At 39.9% G+C, this 21293-nt stretch overlaps 1 protein-coding gene across 2 annotated transcripts; it reads left to right on the top strand.

Moving 5' to 3' along the window:
* The first annotated feature begins 362 nt into the window (after positions 1-362).
* Positions 363-20853, top strand: HCFC2 (host cell factor C2). 2 transcript variants are annotated; one of them, XM_064456165.1, is made up of 16 exons: positions 363-544; positions 3019-3167; positions 3547-3707; positions 4771-4979; positions 5477-5561; positions 6642-6745; positions 7323-7511; positions 8721-8906; positions 9270-9373; positions 10350-10509; positions 11516-11716; positions 12958-13028; positions 14373-14510; positions 15853-16038; positions 16523-16808; positions 17885-20853. In XM_064456165.1, exons 1-16 carry the CDS (start codon positions 379-381, stop codon positions 17908-17910), a joined length of 2421 nt encoding a protein of 806 aa, XP_064312235.1. In that variant the 5' UTR covers positions 363-378; the 3' UTR covers positions 17911-20853. The 2 variants fall into 2 exon arrangements, with proteins under 2 accessions (XP_064312235.1, XP_064312233.1); XM_064456163.1 differs by having other exon boundaries at positions 16523-20853.
* Positions 20854-21293: the final 440 nt, after the last annotated feature.

The raw sequence follows: 21293 nt of genomic DNA, 5'->3' as shown, positions 1-21293 counted from the left end.
CCAGCTGCCCCCCCGCCCCCCGGGGCGCGGTACGGCCGGACTTGCCGCCGGTCTGCCGCTCCTGACGGGATTCCCGCCAGAGTAAGGCCGAGACCGGGGGCTGCCGACGGGAGGAGAGAGGCGGGCAGAGGGACACCTGCGGGCCTACTGAGTCCCCACCCTGGCCGCGGACAAGACGCAGCTTCCCGCCGCCCCCCCCCCCCCGCGATGGCCGCCCGGAGGTGAGGCCGGTTCCCCCTCAGCACCGGGGATAACCGACACGGCGCCGCCCGGGCCCGCCCCGCCGCCACCACGTGACCCGCGGCGGCGCCCCCGCCGCTGCCCCTTCCCCCGCCGGCCTGCCCCGGCCGCGCGGTGCATTGTGGGAGTGGCGGTAAGATGGCGGCGGCCGCCGCTGGACTGAGCTGGAGACGGGTGTCTTCCTTTACGGGGCCGGTGCCGCGCTCCCGCCACGGGCATCGTGCTGTCGCCATCCGCGAGCTGGTCATTATCTTCGGGGGTGGCAACGAGGGCATCGCCGATGAGCTGCACGTCTACAACACGGGTGCGCGGGGCGGGGCGGGGCGGCGGGCGCGGCCCGCCGCGGGCGGGGGGGGGGGGGGGGCGCGGCGCGGGGCGGGGCGGGGGCGCCCGGGGCTGCGAGGCGGGGGGGCGGGCACACCGTGCGGGGCTGTCACGTCTCTACCCGCCGGTGGTCCCGGCCTCCTCACGGCGAGGGGGATCGCGGGGCTCCTGCCCTGTCCCGGGGCTGCCCGCGGGCTGTCCCCCGGCTAAAAAGCCGAAACTGTGTGTGGGGGGAAGCATAAGCCTGATGGAGGGCTCCTCCCGGGGCTGTGCTGCGCCCTGGCCGGTGTCGGGGGGTTAAGGCTCTTTTCCGGGGAAGAGGAACCTGGAAAATCTCCTTACGCGCCTCTCCTGCTTTGCCAGCCCCTCGTCCTGGGGTGCGCAGTCTCCCCTTGCAGGTCTCGGCCGGATGGCTGCAGGCTGGATTAGCCCCCTCGAGTGTCCAGACCCCGCTTCTTCCCTCTGGTGGCGGCTCACGAGAACCTGAACCCGCTGAAATAGAAATCTTGGTTAGAAAAGTGACCGTGTTGGCATTGGGAGCCTTTCCAAACAGGAAGCTGCCCAAGAACGATTTTATTCGTGAAATATCGGACGCCTAAATAGTTGCTGTAGGGGATGCTGTATGAGGCTGGAAAACTTCGGTGCCATTTCAAGCTTGGGCTGAGACGGGAGAGTTAGGTGGCTGATCCGTGCTTCTCGGTCAGCCGGCGCTGCCTGCTTCTGCAGCACACCAAAAGCATGGAAGTCAGAGCATGTTAACTAGCCTTTTAACTTGCCAACTTTTAAGAATCATTCAAAAATTATTCTTAGGATATCCTGCCCTTCCCCTCCCCCCCCCCCCAAAAAAAAAGGTGATATTTTTGCTGAGTGTTTTTGAGGTAAAATCTGGGAGCACAAATGTGTTTTGGAGGTTTTTGGAGTTTATTAAGAGGACAATGCTTACTGTTAGAGGTTTTCCAAGCAGAGTTTTTCCATGGTAGCTGAAAGATCTGCTGTACTCAATGACATTTTTTTGGGAAAAAAAAGAATGTTTCTTAACGTTTCTGTTTTGATGAGTAATCTAAAGAAAACTCTTAGGTAGTACAGTTATACTATCTTTCAGAACAGAGATTCTGATGGGTGCCTTTTGAGTGAGTCTTAACATTGCTTTTTTTAGTTTTCTGCCCAGATTTTCTGCTAAAGGTGTTTACCCTTTGCAGCAGCGAAAGGATCATGACTCAGTTGTTCCAGTTCCCAGATGGGTGTTTGTTGGCCCAAACTGACCTTTTTGTTTTATTTTATTTTATTTCCTGCGGGCTAAGATGCAGGGTTGTGACCTGAGTTTGGGATGTCAGCCATTGCTCTTGCTATGAGCATGATAACGTCTAAGGAGCTCGCACACAGCAAGGGCATCTTGAATCCCCTGCAGCAGCATTCACTGGAAGCTTCTAATTTCACACTGTCCCTCTTCGTGCTCCTGAAAAAAAGCTTAGGAGGAAGGAGACAATATCTCCTGTAATTCTTAAATTTCAGAACAGTTTAAACACCAATATGCTGCTGCTGGATCAGGCAGTCTCAGTTGCTCTTTCTTGCCTGAGTGCCTCTCCTCTCCCATGTATCAGTGCAGTGCTCTGTTGATATTAGCGTTGGTCCCAGAACAGTGTAATTACTTTTTCAGTAGGGCTATTAAGTCCCAGCACACTGCCATGCTGCTGTAGCTCTAATAATTCTGTTTCTAGGGCTAGCTCCCTCTGAGTTAGCACCGCTTTCTCTTTTGTGTGGAACTGCACTTGAGCTACAAAGGTGATGGGGACTGGAGCATCTCTCTTAGGAGGAAAGGCTGAGACACCTGGGTTTGTTCAGCCTGAAGAAGAGAAGACTGAGGGGAGATCTTGTAAATGCTTATAAATATCTGAAGGGTGGGTGTCAAGAGGATGGGGCCAGGCTCTTTTCAGAGGTGCTCAAGGACAGGACAAGGGGCAAATGGGCACAAGTTGGAACACAGGAATATGGGGAAAAACTTCATTACTGTGAGGGTGACAGAGCAGTGGTAGAGGCTGCCCAGAGGGGTTGGAGATTCTCCTCTGGAAATACTCAAAACCCACCTGGACGCATTCCTGTGCCCCCTGCTCTAGGTGTACCTGCTCAAGCAGGGGGGGTTGGACGAGGTGACCTCCAGAGGTCCCTTCCAACCCCTGCCATTCTGTGAGTCTGTTCCTCATTAGCCTCTCTCTTTTTTTTTTTTTGGCAATTCTGTTAAATTGCTGAGTGACCCTTGGTGACTGACTTAGTTACAGCAACCTCATGTGCTCATTCATATATCAAGTGACATTTGTTTGATCAGCCCATTCACAGTTATCTACTGGTAAAAGGTAATTCTTTAGAAAGCAGAGGTGTTTAAAAATACTCTTTACTTCTCAGCATTTGAAATATCTCCCCTTTTTTTTTTTTTCTCCCCCCTTTTTTTAACTGTAGCTACAAATCAGTGGTTTCTTCCTGCTGTAAGGGGAGATATTCCTCCAGGCTGCGCAGCACATGGATTTGTTTGTGACGGTACCAGAATACTAGTCTTTGGAGGAATGGTTGAATATGGAAGATACAGTAATGATTTATATGAGTTACAGGTAGGAAATGTATGAAGATGTTTCAGTCTGAGGACTACTTTATTTATCTATTTATGAACAAACACATTTTATATTGCCAACTGCAGGGGAAAGTTAAATGAGCTTTGCTCTGCTCCTGGAAGAATAAACTCTTTAAATAGATTCTGAAGATGGAGAAAATCTAAATAGCTTTGATAAGGAGACTTCCATCTAGTCTAAATAAAGTATAAAATATTTAATGTTTTATGAAGGTTAGCTCTTATGTGTCCATTTTAATGCATATCCTAAGAAAAGCCCAGCATTCCCTTAAAAATAATTCAGAAAATATCTGAGTGAATTCTGTTGACTATGAATTACTATAAATTAAGATATTTCTGAATATATATTTCTCATCTTTAAGGCAAGTCGATGGCTCTGGAAAAAAGTAAAAGCTCAAGCTCCCTCTACTGGATCACCACCTTGCCCTCGACTTGGCCACAGCTTTTCTTTATATGGTAACAAGTGCTATTTGTTTGGTGGCCTGGCAAATGAAAGTGAGGATTCAAATAATAATGTTCCCAGGTATGGCTGATTTGGTTTGAATTCAATGTCTTCAAAGTTGTCATATCTAATAATTTATTTTTAAAGAGGAACATTCTAGGGAGGCTGTCCTGTGTATCAAATACTCACATTCGGATTATTTGAGCAGTGGAGGGCTTACATGCTAAGAAGCTTAAATATTTCTTCTGCTAATGCCACAATATGTAACACTGACTGACAGCTCTAACACTTTTGAAGAGAAACCTGAGTAGACTTTGGTATTTTTCCTAGTATTTTGGGTGATGTTTCTAAAAATGGCTTGTTTGTTAGATTTACTTTAATCAGCAAAGTCTCATGAGTCATCAGGGAATTCACAATGGAAGTTTCCGCTATAATGCAGCGGAAAACAGTTATTAATTCATCTGGAGATTTTTTTTTTTTAAGTAACAGCTGAAGTTGCCTTTATTATCAGCAAACAGTGCTATAACACTGAAGTTTTATATCCACGTTCACATGCAGATCAAAGCACTTATATCCATCCACAAGCTATAAACTGGCTATAAATTTTAAGCTCAGTAAAGAGGAGGTATCTGGTGTGAATGCCAAGATTCAAAGACTGTTATCTAAAAATAGCTTGTCAATAGATTCAGCAACAAATGACTAATTGTCTGTTGGCCAGCCTGAAGACATCAGAAAAGAAACCGCTTCTTTTCACCTTTGTTGCCTTAGAGTTGCAGAAATTCACCTCTGATGTCCCACATCACCATGTATTTCTCACAACCTTGCAGTTTATTCCAAGTTTGTCCATATGTAGTAATTTCTGCTAAGAATGTTGTTTACCAGTTTTGAATGTGTCCTTCATGTGATGTAGTGTAACAAGTATGATAAGAAAGCATGTTTCCTTAGAGGCAACAAGTTATAATTTTTTGTTTTGAATCCATTTCGTTTTGGTGCTGTACACAATGCCATCAAATGTTTGGAGGTTTTAAAATTCTACGCACTTCCAAGACAGAAGTCTGTAATACTCTGAAGTGGTCAGGGTTTGAAGCTCACTTGTAATCTTGCTTATAAGAGAATTTTTCATACTTTGTCAATAATACCCTAGATATTTAAATGATTTCTACGAACTGGAGCTGCAGCATGGTTCTGGAGTTGTCGGCTGGAGTATTCCTGTGACCAAAGGGATCTTGCCATCTCCTCGAGAATCTCACACAGCCATCGTATACTGCAGAAAAGATTTGGGAAGTCCAAAGATGTATATTTTTGGAGGGATGTGTGGCTGTCGGCTTAATGATCTCTGGGAACTTGACATAGGTGAGTTGATTTGCCAGTAGAAGTCAGAGCAGGGGCTTCACTGGCTAAGAGGAAAAATGGCAGTATGTAATAATTAATGGCATGATGTGGTGCAGATATTATTGGGACTCACATCATAGTGTTAACCTTTTGTAATTTTTGGAATTAAATCGGTGCAGCATTGTTTGTGTATGTTATCCTCACTGATTTTGGTAACACTGTGAGATTGTTTCCTTAGAGTGCTTTGAAGACTGTCACTATGATAACCAAGTTGAGTAACCATAATGAAGCCAAATATATCTTTTTGATAAACTGATAAACAATTAGTTTTAAAATTCACAGGAAATGATGATAAAGAACCTTTAAGTGCTTTTTTTGAGCCTTCTTTCTAAAAGAGGTCATCTTAAAAAGGTGAAATTTTGTTTTGTTGAATGTTAGAGGTATGTTCCTTCCTAAAATCCAGGTAGTAAAATACACAGTGATGAGTTGCTTGAGAGTTTTTATTCTTTTTCTTTTAGAAACCATGACCTGGTCAAGACCAGAAACTAAAGGGACAGTACCACTTCCTCGCAGTCTCCATACGGCCAATGTAATAGGAAACAAGTATGTCTGTTGTTAAAAGCTCAACTCTAGAAAGGTACACCTAGTAGGAGAATGATGATGCTTATCCACTACTGCTCAGTGTAAACCATCAGCCCTGTAGAGTACTTTCCTGCTTCTATTATCCTACTTCAGTGGAGATTAAAAAGTAGCATTGTTAATTTAAGGGTATGAAACTGTCAGTGTTTCCATCCAGCAGGACAACCTGCCCAACCCACAAGCAGCTTTCCAGGCTTCTCAATATACCTTTGTGCATTCGGGGGCGGTTTCAGCTGGGCCTGAGCTGCCTCTGGCAGGAGCCAACTGGAGTGCCTCTGTGTCTGTGACACAATGAACTAGCTACGCAAAGAAGCTGTCCAAAGACTAGAACTAGTTCTAGGCAAAACCATTCGACATTTTTGTGGCCCAGTTTTTCTGCAGTCCGTTGCTCATTACTTTGCTTCTTGCCAGTATGATTTGTTTTGGCAGATAGCACTGATAAAACGGACTTTTAAGTATGGGTTTCAGGCCATTTTATCTCAGTTTGCAAGCTGGCATGAGGAGAAAGAGACAAGGAGGGAAAGAAGTATGAAAGCTTTGTATCTTATGATGTAAGAGGTTAGGGTTTTATTATTTACATAAAATGTAATTAGTTTGTAGCTTGCATTAAGGTTTTTAATTTTGCTATCTGACTTAAGATACCAGTTTTCTAATTTTAGAACGGTTTATTGAGAGGTCTGCAGTACAGGGTTGCAGAAATTCTGTGTAAATGTATGATTTTTGGAGAGTATTAGCAGTTTGGTGGTTTGTAAAAAGATACATTATTAATTTCTGTTCCTGGGAAGTTGTTTGAGGAGTTTGGGGGGTTTTTTGTTTGGTTTGGTTTTTTGATCAGTTAACTTACTAAAAAAATCTCAGAAGGTAGATGACTACAACGATACTTTCTAAAGAGATTAGACACAAATAAAATCTGCTGTAAACCAGAACTGTAAAGCACTGGAAATTTTCTATTTTGTCCTAGTTTGAGAGAGCACATGCAGCAGATCTGGATGTTAATTGGCTTTTCTTTTCTTTTTCCCTCTTCCTTCTTTTCCTGTATTTCAGAATGTATGTTTTTGGTGGATGGGTTCCACAGTCAGCAGGAGGTGAAATTTCTGCTCATGATGGTGAATGGAAATGTACCGGTTCATTTTCTTATCTTAATTTGGGTCAGTCAGTGTTTCTGCCTTTATGGGAGTGGGCATTTTGAATTAATACTTTCCTAACAGAGTAGAATAATTATTTTGAAGACCCTGAGAAAAGTTGCAGGATACACAGCTGTAATCCTAGCTGACTAAAGAAGAGGCCAGTTTTTTACATCTTAAGTAATTTTTTAAATTATTACTACTTTTCTTTGAACATGCAGCAAGTTTGCTGATTCAAATCTTTGTCCATACAATTTAAAGATAAGTAATACAGATACTCCTTCTTCATTTATAATAGAACACAAGAGACAGATCCTGAAATTAGTTTTTTTCTAAATATGACAGTACTATCCCTGAATCTTGTATTTGCCTGAGAGAAACAACCAGAGGTCAGAAAAATCATCCTGTAATAATTGATCATATCTTGCAAACTAACTGGTAGGCGACCTTCTCTTTGTAATATTGCAAATTTAAATGCAATTGTCTATAAAGCCAGAGGTGATTTATTTTCATTTTCTCTGAGCAGTTAAGTGTATTAACATCTGTATTTGTTGTTTTGGAAAAAATCTAGAAACTAAATTTTTTGAGTTTCATTTACTAGATACCACAGAATGGATAGGTCTGATCTCAGATTGCCAGGAGGACAAAAGTAACTTGTTACCAGGGCCAAGAGCAGGACACTGTGCTGTAGCCGTTGGCACTCGTCTGTATATCTGGAGTGGTAGAGATGGTTACAGAAAAGCTTGGAACAATCAAGTTTGCTGCAAAGATCTTTGGTACCTTGATACTGGTGAGTCAGAAATAAGAGACCTGTACTATGTTCCATATTTTATTAACATATGAGAAGCTGGCATTGTTGGTGATCAGAACTTCTAAAGCTATAGCAAACTCAAAGCTTATTTACATTTTAAAGCTTATAACTTAAACGGAAAAAATTAGGAAGGCTTTTTTAAAGCCTCTGAAAGAACTTTGTGGCTAGATTCTGCATTGCATGCCATAGTAAATAGATACAAGGTGCTAAAGGGTGTTTTACCTAAACTCAGGGCTCCTGGCCTCGCTTCTTAGTGATCTGTTCTGCTGCTCCTTACTCTTTTTTACCAAACCCCTTCTCTTGGGATCATTGCTGCTGCTGCTTCCTCATCTCTTGGACTGCAAAAAGATGCTGTTGAATATGAGAAAGGACCAAATTGTTCCTGCGGCCGAAGGGAATTCCAGAGTGCTAATCACTCATTAGTAGCTGGCTTGGTGCAGGACACTGAGATGGTATTGGGAGAGAGGGAACTAGAATAGTACTTTTGGGAGGCAGTTCTTGCCTGCTCAGGCAGAAATGTGAGAATGGTTACTGCAGATTGTGAAACAATTAGAAACATTTAGGAGGACATTGTGTTTTCTTTTTTGTTTGTTTGGTGTCGTTCCCCCCCTTCAGGAAGGTCAGAAGACAAAAAAAAGAGTAGCAAGGGAGGGATGTGCTTGAGAGTGCAGCCTAGTCAGGTATCAAGGCAAGTGAGAGGAGCAGGTCATTGGCTTTGAATCATGCCTAGGCTTCAGCCTCTGCAGAAGTGGTGTGAGGGAAGGCTCACTTTAGCTACAGAGAGCAAGCAAAAAGGAAGCACAGTCTCCTGTGAACTCTTTCCAGGAATACGTAAAGCTTTAGGAGCCAAAGAGCTGCGTGCAGCCTTTTAGGAAAGGAAGATCTCTTATCTCTGTAATCCCCATAATGATGTATATACAACCCAAAGACTTACTGGCAGCCAGGATATCCATTAAAAAACAAAGAAAGCATCAAAACTTCCGCATTTTTGAACACTCTAGAATGACACTTCATAATTCTCTGACATGACTTGCCACCTTTGACAACTGTTTCTTGTTGAATCTGGTATATATTGTGCATAGCTGAAAAAGGAGCTATTGATATTGTTTACATAATATAAATGTTTCTTGAACTGATAAAGGAGGGCGATTTCAAACATGCCATGTATGCTTTATTGGTTTCTTGTAGAGAAACCTCCAGCACCGTCACAGGTACAGCTGATTAGAGCTACAACCAACTCTTTTCAAGTGAAATGGGATGAAGTACCTACAGTTGAAGGATATCTTCTTCAATTACATGCTGACTCACCAGTGCCATCAGTGGCTGGAATACCTGGTACTGGGGTCCCTGAGACATCAGTGCTGAGTTCACAAGGTAGTAGTCAGATCACATTACGCTTATGTTTATGCAAAGGTAGAGGATTCCATAAGTAATTTATTATGAGTTTGGTGGTTTTTTTTAAAACAAAATAATCGTGAGAGAGAGACCCTATGCCCTTGGTTATTCACAAAATGTGTGCATCATAATTATGGAAAACTCAGTTTTAACTTGTCTCTGTCACTTTTGGCCAGCTATCTGAATATGAAGGTATTTGTACAGTGCTGGGCACGACTTCAGAAAGGAAACAGCGAGGAAGGGATTTTATCTGACTTTTGCTTGCTTGCTGGAATAGATTTCAACCAACATAATACTAAGTTTTATGTAACTGATTGGAATTTGCTTTTGTTTACCTAAAAGGTGGCTCTTCTCTACATCACAGTCCACAATCATTGCCTAGTGTCCCTTATCCAGAAGTGAAGGTGGATCATCCCAGCCAAACAAATAATGTCATTCCTAATAACGTAAGTGTAAACGGAAAAACGCCTAAGTGACAAAGTAGTGTGTGAAGTGAGGGAACTGCCAAAACACTTTCTCAGTTTTAAAAGTTCCTGCATACTTTTTAAGCCTTAGAAAAAAACCCACATCAAAAGAAAGAAAAAAGAAAATCCACTCCTGCTGAAGTAGTAGTGTCTTTAAAGTCTTCTTCCTGGTAATGCAGAAAGGAAACTGCCAACTGTATTGAGTTCCAGAATGTCAGAATGTTACCTGGGAGCCTGATACTAGTAGAAATACTATTCATCCTCAAAATGTTGGTGAAATTAATATTAGCACATTAATACGTGGGAGGCAAAAAGGATAAGGCATATTTCTTCTTTGTTAGTGTTTTTATGCTAGTCTGCTTAGTTGTAGGTTCCTATTACTGTATAAACCCAATTTTTGTCTAGTCTGGTTGTATAGTTGTACGTGTTCCACTTTTGCCAATTTAAAAGAAAGAGGAAAGAAAAACTCTGGTTAAAGAATCACACTTTCAGAAATTTAGACCTTTTCTTAATTGTGTAAGGCTTCAGGTCTGTATGGGATCCACAGTGTATTCTTGCAGAAAACACATGTAGGAGTACTGTGAATTTTACTAACAGTAGAAATATCTTGGGTTGAAAACCTCCGTAATGGTGATTTTTCCTATCCCCTCAAGTCCCCCAACAGACTAAATGTATGTGTCAATAAACTTTGAGGTAATAACATAAGAATGTGAGCTCACCTCGGGTAGAATTAATATGTGTCAGGGACACTTCCAAGTCAACTTAGAGTCTGTGTCTTTGTTTTATAATGGCTAAAATAAGGTGGATTGTGAGGTTGGTTTCTTGTTTTGATTTAAAGTGCTAGGGGGATTTGTTGGAGGATTTTTGTTGTTTTCGAGCGAGCTTTTTCATGCCATGTTTGCAATTGAAATTTCTGAGCTTTGCAGTTAAACATTAACAAATTTATTGTTTTGGTTAGGTCCAAGTTTCCCTTTCATCCAACTCATTAAAAGTAGAGGGAAAGGAAAAGGTTGCCGCACCTGAAAACAAGATTACACAGGAGGCTATGAAAAACCATGCAGATGCTACAGGATTCAAAGAATCAAATGCCCCTTCTCTTTTGCCTGTTTGTACTTCAAGTAAGATGCTATAGAATAAAAAATAATTAAAAAGCGAGAGTTAAAATTAACCTCAAACATAAAAGAAGATAATTTCTGTCTTGCAATTTAAAATTATTTTAGAGGCCTTTGCAGTTTAAAAACAACCTTGTGCTATTTATTACGGTACATATTTTTAGAAGATATAAGGAAAAATGAAATCTGAAGTTGTTTGAAGTGTTGCAAGGGACATGAAATTCTCAGTATGTTAATTATTATGATTGCAAATGTGTCTCTAAACATAAACAGCCCTTGTTAATGTGAAAGAACAACTGACAGGACCAGATTCGTTTTACAACATTAAGGTGATAGTAACGCCAGGCTTTCTTTGACGTTACTTCTGTCTGTTAAAAGTGAAAATCTATTAGCCAATGTAAAATTTTAGGTAACAGAGAGGAGCGTATTTCTTTCTGACTGTAGATGAAATAGATGTCTGGGCACTGATTTAGGCATTTCACTGAAGTGCCTTAAGTTCGGTGTGGTGAATCTGGGCTCAATCACCTATCTGTTTATATTTGACTTTCATGTCATTTATAGGTTGTTGGATTTTCATTTTCTTCACAGTGTAATTTAAGTATTGTGTGGAAACTTTGGATCTCAGTGCTAAGTGAGAAACAGACTTCCACAGTGGTTAATCTTAAGTGGATTGTTATAAATCTGATACTGATTTGTGTAGATACTTTTATATTAGGATTTTTTTCCAAATGAATCTTTTTTGTAACCAAATGGATATAGAATAGCAAGCATAAAACAAATGAAATCGCTGTTTTAACGTAACCATTTACATATATCTATTTATGACTATGCAGATAGACTGTTAAGTTGTATACCTAAAGAAAGCGTTAGCAATTAGTACAATCAGATTGATTCTAACCTAAATCTGAGCTAAACTCTGGTTTAGTTATATGAAACTAAAGCCATTATATCAAGCTGAGATTTGTCAGGTGTTATCAATATTGAATTCTGGTTAATATTTTCTTTTTTTAAGGTTCTCAGACTTCAGCAAATGTAGGTGAATTACATGACTTGGACAAACGAACTGTAAATCCTGATGCTTCTGTATCCAGTACTGTCTCCAGCACACAAACTATGGTAACCCAGCAGGCTGTTAAAACTGAATCATCAAGTACAAATGGGGCAGTTGTTAAAGATGAAACTTCACTAACAACATTCAATTCAAAAGCTGAAGGTTTGAAATGTGTTTCACATACTGTATTTTGAGCCATATATATCTAAGGCCATCAGAGTTCCTCTAGTGTGGTGGGATTCCCATCTTGAGTAGGACCTGGGATTGAGATAGGGCTTTGGGCATTGAGGACCTTGGGCAGCCTGGATGATCTCTGCTATGATTTAAGGATCTTTTAAAATCGGGATATTTCTTCTATACGTTTGTAAACCACTTTGTTTCCTGTAAGTGAAAAGTCCTTTAAATCTTCATTTATGCAGAAGTCCATTTTCCAAACAGCAGTGGCAGCCAGTTTTGGTGTCCATAGTGCATTTGCTTTCATTCAGTGATTGTCTATTTAGTCAGCAAAAGACTACAAATAGTAACCTTAGATGGTTTTGATTTTAAACAATCGACTTCTGTAACCGTTATGGCCAGTTCATGTGGCTAGCCCACCGCTAGTCAGATGTGGTGACCTCTTCAGTCTGCTTGAAATAGCTGAAATAAGCAGCAACGCAGAAGCCAAACATATTGCCAGTTTTTCAAGTTTTGTTTTTTGTGAATATCATCAGGCTGTGCTTGCTATTGTTTTGAGTGTTAGCTAAAGAACTGTAGTCCTGTTGTGACGCTGCTTGAGTAGTTATTTTTCTTACCAAACAGTATTGTATTTTGAAAGAAAAATGCAGAAACACAAGATAGGATACTAATACTCCCTTGCGTTGCTCATGTGCTTAGTGTTTATGTGCGTTAATTTATCTTTTTTTTTTTTTCACGATTCCATTTAAAATGCAATAAATGTTCTTTTCCCATTTGTTAGGATTGTGTAAAGATTAACTGCTCATGTTCAGACTTCAGACTCTATTAATGTCAGAAACAATGCATTCAAATTAAGATTTCATGCTTAGACTATTCATATAATGTCATCAGTATGTGCCTCAATCTGGTATTTAGATTATTTGTTCACAAATATTTCATACTGACTTTGTAATTCTGTCACTTTTTAGGATTTTTTAAGTCCTGCCTTCCATCTGTATTATCTGTAGCAGCCTGCAATGCCAGGCTCTTACAGTTGTTCTGTGAATATGACACAAGCTGAAATTAGTTGTTCATGTTATAAATAGAACTGCATGCAAAAGAAGTCCGAGACATACTTTTGCAACAAATACTTGTAAATGGCTATTGAGGTCAACTTTCATATTCTGTGGACTTTTTGTTTAAATTTTTTGTATCACTTAAGCTTTTTAAATATAACTTTTTGTTTCTAGCTGCTGAAACTGCTTATATCATGCCTTCGACAAGGGTCAATACCGGACAGACAAATGATTCACACTCCTCTGTAAGTCTGAAAAAGTGTAATCAAATTGCTGTATTGTTCTGTGGATAAGTTGCAAGGGCTCTTCTGTTTTCCGTTAATTATGTCTCTGAAAGAAAAGCAATGTATATTTAGGGCTTGAAGTGCATAATACAGGGGTAAACGTTTCTGTTGTAAAACTAATTGCATTGTGTGGGTTTGATTTGAGCCTAAGTAGCAGTTGTGTAGTTGGGAGGAGATCCAAGTATGTGCTTCAACTGTTGAATCATTTTTATTGACTGGCACAGTGGAATGGTCTCTCTGCTGCATGATGTGCAAATGTGAAGTGTTTTTCTGTATGCACAACTGAATTTAAAATGAAGTATGTATTACATCAGACTAGTGTTAGCTGCTGATCTATAGGTTTGAAACATAACTAAACTGACATCTTGATGTTTTTCCCTAGAGGAGATGGGGACTGGCTATGCAAGCTGTAAATACTGCCTGAAAAAGTAAATGCTTCCTATTTCACCTGCTTACAACTTAATACATAAAACCAAGGTGCCACTGTTGCCACCAACAGGGAGGAGCTGAGGATGGGAAGAAGCAGCTGCTGCTGAAGGGTTGGGGTGCTTTTGCCAATAGCAGCTGCCACTCCTGCCCCTTTTCCATGCTAGCAGGACCACGGCCTGTCTGTGCTGGGCGTGCTGACCATGCAAGTGCCCTCCCTGGTGCCTGGAGGCAAGCAAGAAAGACGGTTTGTCTTTCTGGGTCAGTCAGGAGCAGTTCCCATGCCCTCCACCACCATCGCCCCATGCCACAGCGGAGGCCCTGTTCTCAGCTCTAAGCGAGTTCAGCAGCAGCTTGAAAGAGAATATGTTTGGGGCTGAGGTATAGCTGAATCCCAGGTAGAGGTACTGGTGTTGGACCCTGTTGTGAAACTTCTTGACGTCTGAGTGAAATTAACTCACAACTACATGCTGCTACAGACACCTAGTTCTACAGCTTTAAACTTCTTCCCCTCCCTGTTTAAACTAGAATGTCAGAGGTGACGTCCCAACTGGTTTGGGGTTTTTTTGTTTGGTTGGGTTGGTTTTGTTTTTTTTTTGTTTGGTTGGGGTTTTTTTTGTTTGGTTGGGGGTTTTGGGTTTTTTTTTGTTTGCTTGTTTGTTTTTCTTTTTAAAAAAGATAAATTTTGCCTAAATCAATGTATAAGGACCAGTTGGTTTTCAACAGTGTTTAATAATACATGCATATTCCTTGGAAGTATAAGAAAGTAACACTGGTATGAAAGGGGGTTCTTTTATGTGTACTAGAGTCTTAACTTTTTTTTTTTTTGCATTACGTTGAAGTATGGGTAGTCTACATAACATGTTCTTCAAACACTAGAAAACTCCACAAAGACAAACGGCACCAGTGAAAACACGAGACCGGCAGTGGTATGATGTTGGAATTTTTAAGAACAACAGCGCTGTGGTGAGCCAGTTTTACTTGCTGCCAGAGGAAACGCTGAGCGTCTCTAATAAGGTAGCTGCTAATTCTGCTCTGACATACTTGCACATACGTATTTTGGAACCTGTTGTTTATATGGGTGACAACAAAACATGGGATTTTCTGATGCTGCAGCAGTATCTGGTGCTTATAGGAGTTTTGTATTTTGTGACCATGCAGTTCCTTCTGTATTTTGCTCACCTTTCTTTACTATTTCCTGAACCAGACTAATTTTCTTTTGTTGTTCTTGTATGATAATATGGAATGTCTTATGGTGCTCTTGCTAATTCTTTCCGTATTTCTATTTCTAGCCTTAGGAAAGAATTTTAAACTTAGTGAACTTTCAAACCAGTAAAAATTCTGAAAAAAGAAAAGAATGCTGACTTCTGATATGTTATTTCAGTACAGCATTGAAATGTTTCGATCGAAGTGTCTTCTCTCTTTCCAGAATCTTTACTTACAAATTGTGAACAGCCTAGCCTGGATCTCATTAGTATACTTTTTAAAAAGACTAGATATGGAACTGTAGTGGGTTTTGTAGTAGTTTTCGCTAACTTAATGTTGTGACACATGTAAGATTATGTACGAAAATGCTGTATGTGTGAAACTTGCAAAAATGTTGCAGTTTTGATGGTGAAAGTGTAAATTAATGACGTCCTAGCGAATTAATACAAATGATGGGTATATGTTTTCTTGAGGCAAAACCAAAAGAACAGAGTGCTTTCAATGAAAGCACTTCACTATAAATCTTGCACATTTTAGTTTTAAAGAGCGTGGCAAATTTTACAGTATTTACATTGATTGTGATTTCTTATATATTATTCAGAAGGAAAATAGTTCCGTTGGAAGTTTCAAGGATGCATCAATTAATATTTTAAACATGGAAGTACAGTAGCACATGATGTTTCAGTTGTTACTCCCTCACAGTGCCATTCTCTGAAAACATTTTGATCACCTACACATCAAACTGCAACCCCAAACTATAGCAATAACTGGTTTTGAAGGAAAAATATTTTTTTAGGGCAGAAAAGTACACTAATTAAAGCATCAGCTATGCAGTTGGAAGTGCTATTTTGCTTTTACTTTCCTGAGTAAAAATGACCAAGAGGTGCAGTTCAATTTAAATGACTGAAAAACGGGGTGGGGGCTGTGGTTAGAGACGTAGTCTCATATTGCTGCTTAGATCAGCTGTTTTGAGGTGAGCTGGCGCCTCGGTCAGAACCTTTTGTAATTCTGATTTGAGTACAAAAGTGTTAGATGGCTTTTCAGTTTCAGTTAAACTTATTAATCTCAGTTTATCTCTACCCACCTTAATTTTTTTAGGCTAACTGTGTTCAGAATATTCTAAAAATTAACACAAACGCTGCTTTATTTTCAGATGGAAAGTGCGGATGTACCAGACTACAGATTACTTAAGAAACAGGATCTTTTTCCAGGCACAGTGTACAGGTTCAGAGTTGCTGCAATTAATGGCTGTGGTGTTGGGCCTTTCAGTAAAGTCAGTGAATTCAAGACTTGCATTCCGGGTTTTCCTGGAGCTCCTTCAACAGTCAAAATTACCAAGGTAAGGAATATAGCTAATTCTAGTTCTGACGTGTAAAAGTCTGGTCACAAGCTTAACGTCAGAACTCTTTGATTTTAGTTGGTTTGCTGTTGGGTTTTTTTCCCAAGTTAAAGTTGTCATGTAAAATAGTGTCAAATGCTTGATTGGTTAATTCTGCTCAATGTAATATTCTTTAAGAAATTTGCTACAAAGAATTATTTTAAGCCTTAATGATCACGTTACCAGATACATGTCTTAATCATCTGATAGTTTCCCCACGATTTTCTCTTTCCGCATCCTTGAGCCTGTAAGGGTTTACCATGCTTTTAAAAAGAAAAAAAAGTCAAAAGGCACGTCTTTACCTCCAAAGAGTGATGATGTTAGGTTAGAATTTTCATATGATCTTTAGAGGGTTTTTTTTGTGTTTTTATGTTTTTTAATATACATATTTTGGAGTGTCTAATGGTTACCTACATACTATCAGATTTTCTCCCTTTTTCTTCAGAGTGTAGACTGTATTCATCTTTCTTGGGAGCCTCCTGCTTCACCCTCTGGAAATATTTTAGAATATTCTGCCTACTTAGCAATCCGTTCCACACAGTTACAGGAAAATCCAAGTCAGCTTGTATTTATGAGAATATACTGTGGTCTGAAAACATCGTGTATAGTGACTGCTGCCCAGCTTTCAAATGCTCATGTTGATTACACTTCCCGACCTGCAATAGTGTTCAGAATTTCTGCAAAGAATGAGAGAGGATATGGACCAGCCACGCAAGTTCGATGGCTTCAAGGTAAAGTCAGTGTCAGTTGCAGCATTTCAAGGGGCTGTAGCTGTGGAGGAGGAAACGGTGTGTTGAGTCTCTAGAACCAACACTTCTCTCAGCAGTGCATGGCATGTGAAGTTCTTGAAATGTCATTTTGTTCCTTACAGAAGTTTTAAGAAAATTTAGTGCTGAATTTGGCATAACATTTTAAAAAATGTTTTATATTTGCTCCCAAGCAAAGACAAGGAAGTACTGAAATGTTGCTTATTGAGTCTTATGCAGTCCCTCAAATAATAAAAGCTTAGTAAGCTTCTGAATTACCTGGGCTTAACTTCAGCTCAAAAGTTTTTCATTGTAGTAAGTAACCCAGTTACATGCATGGGTGTAATCAGGTTTTTTTCAATCTTTTCCCCCTCCTTATCAGAAAAATTTCTCATAAGGTGATGTAAGGTGCATTTTTGTGATGTATACACTTTAAAGTCTGTGTTACAGCCAGAAGAGGTTTTGTCATCTTATCCCTGCACTTGAATTTGTACAGGTTCATGATGAGTTGGGGATGGGAATGGATCCTCTGAAAATAAAGATAAGTTTTCAGCCTGATCAGTTCAGCCAGCCCAGGGGCTCAGAAGAAGAAGTTTTGCTGGCTTCTCCTCTCATCCCACTCCTCCTCCTTTCCGGCTTAGCTTTCTGCTAGCTGGGAGCTGGCCTTACTCAGCAAGAGGTCCTGTGAGCTCAGGGGAAGGTCAGGAACAGCAGAGTGAGGGGAGCGTCCCCACTGCCTCGGGGAGCAACGAGCTGTTGTATGGGTTTAGCTGACCTCAGTTTGTGGGCTGTGATCCACAGGGTGTGACTGAAAAGCAAGCTGTTGAATAGACCCACTGCTTGATTTTTAACATGTGCCCTCCTAAGATGGAGAGCGACAGTGAAGAAGTTGTCTTCCATCCTGTTTAGCATTCCGATGCTGTTTTAACCCTTTAATTAGCAACGGTTTTGACCATGGTCTGTGTCCCAGAGCTCTGAAATGGTAGTTGTTTGAAAGTGTTTGACCACGTACGCGATGTGAAATTATGAAACGTTTAACAATGTCTCCTTTATTTTTGCAGATCTGAAAACATCAAGCTCAAAGTAGAAGCGACATAATAAATCTCAAGTTTCGAATGTAGTGTTTAATGTAACTCTTGTACGATTTGTAAATGCTACAAATATTTTATTTTTGCATTGTTTTTATCTTAAAAGTATATAACCTTTTTTACGTTTGAAACATCAGCGTTACACAGCCTTGCTCAGGTATGAGTACCATATAGAAACTATATCGAAGACGGTGGGGTGGAGGACCATACTCTATCCAGTAGCTCTTTTTGGTAGTGATAGGTAAAAGGTAAAAAATATACAAAGTATCAAACTAAAAATAAAGAAAGAATTGGCCCATGCAGTAGTATTTGAGGTAGGGTTGCCACGACCGCTACAGATCTCTCATAGATAATTGGTAAGATTTGGTATATGAGCAAATTCTGTTTGGTTTCAGTTCCTTATACCGCATTCTTCATTGTAGTGCCTGAGTATGAGGCAAAAACTTCCAGTTATTATATAGTAACTTAAAATGTATAAATATTTTAATATATACTTTTTTGTAAAGAAATGATTTTTCTACTATTTGTAAGAAATATCTTAATCTTGAAAGATATCCCCTGAAGATTTAAAAGGAAAAAGATAAACTTAGTCATTTCTCTTATTACAAAAAAAAAAAAAAGTAAATTCATTGTAAATGCACTACTAATATTTAGAATTGTCCTTTTGTAGTTGTACAAATCTTAAACTTGTAAATACCAATGTTTACAGGAGACCTTTTTGGTCTTGTATGAAAACTTCCATGAGGTTCATTCTCTTTTTTTTTTTTTTTTTTAAAAATCCATATGCTTTGCTTTTAGCATATGCTTGCTTTTTGCACTAATAATAACTTACCTCATTCCTGTGTTTGTAATCACTTGTGTTGCTTCCATAATGTTTCTGTAAAACTTCAATCTGAAACTTTTAACCAAAGTTTAGGATACATGGTAAGCAATTTTGCACATATTATAAGGCAACTTTCGACATATTTATTCCAGTTAATCTTCTTAAGTGCTTGTTTGCTTTACCAGTATATTCTACCAATCAAGTTCAGTATCTCCCTTTTACTATGCATCATTTTTACATTAACTAGCTAGCTGATAAATTCAACAAGCATTACTTCTAGGAATAGGTTGATCCGTTCCTATGCTAAAAGAAAAAATTTGTTCACGGTAGTGAAAGAAAGGTAAACAGTTTAAATGCTATTTATGTATCTATATATAAACCTATGTTTACCAAAGTGTAGAGGAAAATGGCTGAGTTGGACAAGGTCACTAGGTGAATAGATTGAGGCACCTAAATAAGATTTATTTTAAAAGGAAATCTAAATTATTTACTGTGCAATGAAGTTTATACTTTGCACTTTAATTTTGCCCCGAATGCCAAAAGACTGTACATCAAGGTAGAATTTCTTGCCTCTGCCAGTTAAATTTGTCTTAAAAGCATTTGTAAATATAAAAACTAAAAGAAATGATGTGCCTGGTTTGGTGGGAAGAAGTATCACTAAAACATTAGAGATCTAACAGCTCAAGTATTCCGGAGCAGATTTAATAGCCAAGTTTTAGGTACCCTGAAAATCAGGGTTGTAATGGGAAGTGCTGATGCAGCCTTAATTATCGCAACACATCACATGCTATAATAGCATATAAAAAGTGCTGGGGACCATAAATCGCAGCAATAGTGTTAATTGCGGCGCAGGAGTGACGCGTGTGGTTTGACTCCAGAGGAAAATCCTGTGTTTATGACAATGACAGATATCCCAGATTCACTTTAAACGGTGTTTATAGTATGAATGTATAGGACTCTTCCTGAAGTTAACTGGCTTTAAAATATTTGTGTTACAACGGTCCATTTCATCAGGTATGATCTCACTGCCAATACTGTCTGATAACTAACGCGCCATACACGCGAGCGGTTAACTAGAAGAATAGAACTCGGTTTTTCTTATTAGTACTGTGAAAGAAGCCTTTAGAGAAAACACTTGTGGCTTTGATTTTGTTGATTGATAGCTGTGATTGTAGAGTTGTTATTTAAGAATAAAGTCTGTTGGGTATGTCTGGGTAGAGTTTTTTTGCACTTGGTTTCACATGCTTTGCACAATTTCTTTTTCAGTGGGTATGTCACAACTACCAAAGGGTAAAACTGTGGCGTTTTCAATGAAAGTATAATTTCCTTGTAAGTGTGCTTTCTTCAGCTGACTTGACATAAGATGTCACTTTCTCTTCCTTGTCCAAGCTGGGTGATGTTGAATAGTGATCATATGCAAATCTTCAGTTCCTCACGGTTTTACTTAAAATGAAATTGTGGTACATGCTGTAAAATACACTTTGTGGTCTGTTTTTAGAACTGTGTTTATAACGTCTAAATCCCACCTCTTTGCCTATCAACTAGATACCAGACAACTATTGATTGTTTGATTTTGAACTCGTTTGGAAGACTGTTGACATTGGCTCTTCGGGAATCTGTGTTATCCATTGATCTCATATATCGCTGAAGGACATGTAACAGAAGCTGAAGCCTATCAGGTGACAGTATCCATATTGTAGAAATGTCTAGGTTTACTAAACTCCTGAGGGAAGTTGTGACTGCGTAAGTATAGGCGGGTCGTGCCAGTTACGGCAGGCGCTCCTGCAGCTTCACCTGAAGAATGTTCTTGTGAAAATGGAAATGAAGTGAACAATAACCTACACTTTGTGTTTTCAAAGTAATGATAGCAATATCTTTTGAATGTAGTTTGGAGTAGAGCACACGATCATGCCATAATCTCTGAAGATATAATAAGTATTACTGTTGTTATCTGATATTTCAGGATAGCGAATTTGACGTGAACTTAGTCTTACAGCCTGTTACTTAATGACCTCTACAAGGAAACTGACATTTTGTACAATTCAAGTTGATCAGTCTTATTTTGAAGCATTGTTTGTTCTTTGTAATAAAGTGGTTGTCCTATCAAATGCATTGTAAACACTGAAGTGTACGTCTCTTTTTTTTTCAAAGGTGTATGCGTACAAACTTCAAATTTCTGCCCTTCTTCAGAAAAGGGGATGATTTGGAGAAGAGCGCGAGTATATTTGTCGGGGTGGGGAGAGGAGGGGTGTTTAATGATAAGCAAGTTACTTCTTGGTTACCTCGGAGTTTGTTTTCGTAGTTGAGGTTCCCCGGTTTCCCACACACACACCTTCTCCTGCCGTTGCTGTGCTCTCACTGCTGCTCTGCCCCTCCCGAGCCTTTGGGCCGTGCAGCTCGCTGGCTGTGGCCTCTCAAATGACATTTTGAAATGTTCAAACTGAGCGGCAAAGCATTTGTATTGCTTCATTACCATTTGTTAACAGGGTGGGATGTGAGCGAGTGCTTACTGTGCTTGGGCGGCTCCTAGTAACGCCGTGAACTGTGCGCCTGTCCAGC

This window comes from Phalacrocorax carbo, chromosome 1 (genome assembly GCF_963921805.1).
Source record: "Phalacrocorax carbo chromosome 1, bPhaCar2.1, whole genome shotgun sequence".
In the NCBI taxonomy this organism is placed as follows: Eukaryota; Metazoa; Chordata; class Aves; order Suliformes; family Phalacrocoracidae; genus Phalacrocorax; species Phalacrocorax carbo.
Note: the sequence above shows the minus strand (reverse complement) of the source record. Positions and strands in the feature narration are given on the sequence as shown.